The sequence below is a fragment of the Chinchilla lanigera genome, unplaced genomic scaffold (genome assembly GCF_000276665.1).
Source record: "Chinchilla lanigera isolate Chin_1 unplaced genomic scaffold, ChiLan1.0 scaffold00057, whole genome shotgun sequence".
Taxonomy (NCBI): domain Eukaryota; kingdom Metazoa; phylum Chordata; class Mammalia; order Rodentia; family Chinchillidae; genus Chinchilla; species Chinchilla lanigera.
In genome coordinates this window covers 1530676-1536001 of record NW_004955458.1, presented here as the reverse complement: position 1 = coordinate 1536001, position 5326 = coordinate 1530676, and the positions used below count along the sequence as shown (strand labels likewise).

The following is a 5326-nucleotide window of genomic DNA, read 5'->3' as shown; positions in this document are numbered from 1 at the left end:
CCACCCTCCTCCCCAGACTTCCAAGCAACACACCCATGGATGGAATAAACAGTCCTATTGATAACAAGTATCTATGCTAAGTACAACGGCACCGGAAGTTAAGAGTACCAAAGGGTAGACTCAGAAGAAATTGTACAAATAACAATGGTTGGAATAGTTTGGAGTATCTATACAATTAACACTTTTAGGATGGTTGTGTGACCTTGTGCCATATTTAAAGGAAAACTGCAGTGAATATCAGTATCATGCAGAAAAAACCATTATTTCTATGGCTTCAATCTCCAAATAATTGGTTGACCTGAAGACCCACCCAACCATGACCCACTGGAACTGCAGTTTTCCTTTAATGTACACCTGTTTGTTAATTAAAATTTTTACTGGTACTTGTAACTTGGGGGGAAAAAGCCTCCCAAAACTAATCTGGATTTATGGGGCAGCTTTAGCCAGCAGCTGGTTGCTATTTTCTGGCAGAGCTTTGAACTTGTATTGTGATAGAAGGATTCAACATTTATCAGGGGCAATGGGTAGGGAAAAGTACAAATCTCTGCCAGTCCCAAATCCATACAGTTGTCATTCCATTCAAGAGAATTAAATCGTTTATTGATTACACATGATAATGGATGATACACAGCTTCAATCCCATCTATCATCGTATCTGGTACCATTATTCAATTTAGATATAGGATGTGCCAACAATCATTTTTTATAACCAAGTAACTTGACTGTTTGCTTGGGTGACCTTTCCACTGGTCAAATTCAGAGGTCACAACAGTAACTGTCAGTTCAACTACACCAAGGTTTGTGAAGACAATGGCTTCTTTACCCAAGCAATTGTAAAGGAATTTTAAATGGACCCTGGCATCACCCTGAAGGAATTCTAACTTCACACTGTTGGGGATGTTTACCAAGATGGCTTCAGAGTAGACTAACTTTACACAGCACATTTAAAAAAAGACACATTTATTCAGCGTCATGATCAGACTATTACATTTAGCAATCAACAGCATGGGTGCAAAAAAAGGTCTACATTAAAACCCTTTGTTGGAATGCTTTACACTTTCCACAGAACAGAAACTAAAATAACCTGTTATACAATTAGTCACAAATACAGTCCTCGAGTTTTTTGCCCATACACATGAGTATTGTCTAAAACATGTCTTCTTTGTAGCAGCTAGGCCCTGCCACCACTGTGCTTGGCTGAGTTCACAAATCTGTTGTAACCTGTAGCTTCCCTGTCACTTCTCTGGCTCTCCTCTCCTGCTAAGCTTTGTTTCCTGTTGAACAATATGGAATAAAGTTGTTAATCTAAACATATTAAGACTCAAGGCTATAATCCAACAGCAAGTTGTTTCCCACAAATTTTGCTGATCTGAACATTAATATCCACAATTTTACTGCAATTATAATGTTAACTATGTTGCACTGCTCAGCTACATTAGGGTTACTGGGTTTATCAGCAATAATGCAAATTTAAGCTACCACAAAAAAGGTGCTGGCTTACCTGGAAGTGTTTAAAACCTTCTGCCACTGCCATAGCTACTGCTGCTGCTGGAACCACCATAGCCACCTGAAAGAAAATCTCTTTTAGACTTTGGAAATATTTACTGACTTATGTAAATGACTTTACATTTAAGACAATGCCAAATTCATATTCACAAGTTTGGGCTATTCAAAAGAACCCTTGCTAAATGACAAAAAGTTACCAGGCAAATGAACTTCTCAATTTGATTGCAAATGAAGTTTGATGTCTTTAAATTTCAGCGTTTTTACTACCTACAAATATACTAATTTGAAGAGCTAATGTATTTTTTTTCTTTTTGGAATTTTTGAGATATGATCTTGTAATGTAATCCAGGCTGGCCTCAAATTTAGTGATCCCTCTGGCTCAGCCTCCCTGAGTGCTAGGATTACAGGGGAGTGCCACCATGCCTGCCTAAAGAGCTAATATATTCACCAGTATTAGCTCTATTTGGCCCTCTGGGATTATTCCATACTACATACATACTATACCTTGATTTCGTGGTTTGGTAAAGTATTGGCCTCCACCACCATAGGGCCCAGAGCTTCTGCCTCCAAAATTTCCTCCCTTCATGGGTCCAAAATTTGACGACTGATTGTTGTAATTGCCAAATTCATTGTAGCTTCCACCACCTCCATAATTGCTTCCTACAGATGGAAAGAAGGCCTTTATGTGTTACTTGGAGAAGACGACTGATGGGTGCCCAACTGTGCTTAGGGTTTAGAATGCAGAGGTGACATTAGCTGCCTTCCTTCCTCCCAAATTGGTGCTGCGAATTCTTTCTCACTCTCTGGGTAAGGCATTCACGTTGAATAATCCAGCATTAATAAAATCAACCCAACTCACCATGATACAATTTTGAATTTTCCTGGTAGCACTTACAAGCACTCTCCAGTCTTAAAGGCCTTTAGGCCTCCTAGGCCAATGTAAACAAATTTTGTGTACATGTATCAACTAAACACCTAAGGTCCCAAAATTTAGATACTATACCCTGCTACAATGCTAACCTAACTCAAATTCAAGACAACACTATCCATCCATTTTATCCATCTACTTTTTGGGAGTGAGGCGGCCCCAGCTTAAAGCCAGGAGGAGGTAGCACAGCAAGCTTGTTTATAATGTACCATGCAGTGTACCACGCAACGCTTTAAGAGCTTCAAATTCCAACAAGGGCACAAACTCTAACAAGCTAATCTAGCTATCACACCAAGTACTTGGATCACTGGATACCTACCACTACTACCGCCAAAGCCGCCTCCGCCTCCTCCGTTGTTATAGCTGTCATAGCTGCCACTCCCGCCATAGCCACTGCCCTGGTTTCCATAACCCTGTCCACCACTTCCATAGCCTCTGCTTCCTCCAGAGTAACCAGGGCCGCCTCCTCCATAACCACCTACAAGAATACAATTCTTCTCAATAAGACAAAAGTATTTAACAATGTAAATATGTTCAAGTGTAACGGCTGAAGGCCTATTCACAGCATGCGTATTATGGGCCAAGTTGAGCTTGTCATGCACTAGATTTAGTTTCTACTAGCCTATTCTAAAGGTACAGGTTGCCAGAAAATTTTACTTACATATTCCTCTAAAAACTTACCATCATTACCAAATCCATTGTAGCCATCCCCACTGCCACCATATCCACCTCCACCTCGGCTGCCACCAAAGCCACCTGGAAGAAAGTTTCAAATTAGGTTTATGCTCATTAATTGCACACTGAAGACTAAACTGTTTATAAAGAAAACAGAACTAAGCTTGCACTAGCCGGGCATGGGGGCACACGCCTATAATTTCCCGCACTCGGGAGGCTGAGGCAGGAAGATCGTTGGGAGTTTGAGACCAGCCTGGGCTACAAAGTGAGGTCAAGGCCAGCCTGAACTGCACAGCCAGACCCTGTCTCAAAAAACAAAGCAAAGAACTAAGCTTACACTAAAAATGAACAAACAGGCCAGAGATACAGCTCAGCAGCATAGGGCCTGCCCAATAAGCATGAAGCCCTGAGTTTGATTCCGGCACCAAAACAACAAAATGCCCAGAAACTTTGAAGACATAACTTTAAAAACACAGGTCAAGGCGCTGGGGCTTTAGCTCCGCGGCACAGCGCCTGTCTGGCAAGAGTGAGGTGGTGAGTTCGATTCCCAGTACCAGGAAAAAAATAAATAAATAAAAGCACAGGCCAACTGTTATTAAAAGGACAAATAAAACTGCAAAATTATTATTTTTTTTTACTAAGCCTTACCTCGACCACTGAAGTTTCCTCCTCGACCAAAACTGTCATTGCCACCAAAACCACCTCCACGACCACCACCAAAATTTCCAGAGCCACTTCGACCTTAAAAAGTAAGTTCAAGGGTTAAACTATAGTTTACAGCAGTTCAAATTTACCTCTTAAGGTTTCACTAAGCACCAAACGTACCTCTTTGGCTAGATGAAGCACTAGCCATCTCCTGCTTCGAAAGGGCTTTCCTCACTTCACAGTTGTGGCCGTTCACAGTATGGTATTTTTGAACTAAGAAAAATTAAAACCAAAAAGACCTTAGGATTTAGACATCATGCGACTTTAGGGCCCTTGCTAAATGCTACTGACTTTCTACTTACTGACAATCTTATCCACAGAATCATGGTCGTCAAAGGTTACAAAAGCAAAGCCCCTCTTCTTTCCACTGCCTCGGTCAGTCATGATTTCAATCACTTCGATTTTTCCATACTGTTCAAAATAATCTCGTAGGTGATGTTCTTCAGTATCTTCTTTAATGCCACCAACAAAGATCTTCTTCACCGTTAAGTGGGCACCTGGTCTTTGAGAATCCTATCACAATGAAAATCAATTTCTGTGAGTGAAATTGACCTTCAGATTTTTTGTTTTTGAAACAGTCTCACTATGCAGTTCAAGCTGGCCTTGAGCTCACTTTGTAGCCCAGGCTTGTCTCCAACTCGCAAAGCTCCTCCTGCCTCAGCCTTCCAAGTGCTGGGATTACAGGCTGGGATTACAGGCGTGTGCCACCACGCCCGGCCTACCCCCACATTGAAAGAAATTAAGAATCAGACTTCTTTCCAGTCTGAGGTCCCTAACAGCACACCACTACGTGCAAAGAGAAAGGAGAAGAAACACTCACTTCTCTTGAAACAGCTCTCTTTGGTTCCACGACTCTTCCATCCACTTTGTGTGGCCTCGCATTCATGGCTGCATCCACCTCCTCCACGGTGGCGTAAGTGACAAACCCAAAGCCCCTGGAACGCTTGGTGTTCGGATCTCTCATTACCTGAGAACAGTCAATTCATTAAGGCACGGCCTGACCCCGAAAGTTGCTGTCATTTCTACTTTTGCGCCTGGCCAACGAGAAACTCGATACCCGAAGACATCGAGGTTTTAAACAGTGGATACAACAAGTCCCTCGACCAAACTATCACTCCATGAAAACTACCTTCAAAAAACGTCCGGGCAGAAACTACGGCCAGACGAGCAAATTAAAAAAAAAAAAAAAAAAAGTCACCCAAGAACACGGCCTGTTGCTTTTGTCCCGTCCCGCTCTTACCACACAGTCCGTGAGCGTCCCCCATTGCTCAAAATGGCTCCTCAGGCTCTCGTCGGTGGTCTCGAAGCTCAGCCCTCCGATGAAGAGCTTGCGCAGCTGCTCGGGCTCCTTGGGAGACTGCGGCGGAAGGAGAGCGGCATGTAACGGCGGTGCAGTGGGAGAAGCAGCAGGCGGCGACGGCGGAAGCCCCGCTCATTGTTCCCTCGAGCCCGGCGCGCCACGTGCCTGCCCCTCCGCGGGCGGCGCCGCGCTGCGCAGGCCGGGGCCCCACG

The 5326-nt window shown here is 43.4% G+C and overlaps 1 protein-coding gene across 4 annotated transcripts in view; it reads right to left on the bottom strand.

Annotated features, from left to right (window-relative positions):
• Nucleotides 1–5326, bottom strand: part of Hnrnpa1 (heterogeneous nuclear ribonucleoprotein A1) — a 6712-nt gene that overhangs the window by 873 nt on the left and 513 nt on the right. Inside the window, exons 2-11 of one of the 4 annotated variants that reach the window (XM_005397209.1) lie at nt 5055–5171; nt 4635–4781; nt 4117–4327; nt 3935–4027; nt 3758–3850; nt 3116–3190; nt 2754–2912; nt 2011–2166; nt 1502–1567; nt 579–1274 (exon numbers count right to left, since the gene is read on the bottom strand). In XM_005397209.1, coding sequence (XP_005397266.1) covers nt 1512–1567; nt 2011–2166; nt 2754–2912; nt 3116–3190; nt 3758–3850; nt 3935–4027; nt 4117–4327; nt 4635–4781; nt 5055–5171 — 1107 coding nt within the window. In that variant the 3' untranslated portion in view covers nt 579–1274; nt 1502–1511. Of the gene's footprint in view, nt 1–578; nt 1275–1501; nt 1568–2010; nt 2167–2753; nt 2913–3115; nt 3191–3757; nt 3851–3934; nt 4028–4116; nt 4328–4634; nt 4782–5054; nt 5172–5326 lie in introns of those variants that run through there. The other 3 variants (XM_005397210.2, XM_005397211.1, XM_013520944.1) reach the window with 3 other exon arrangements.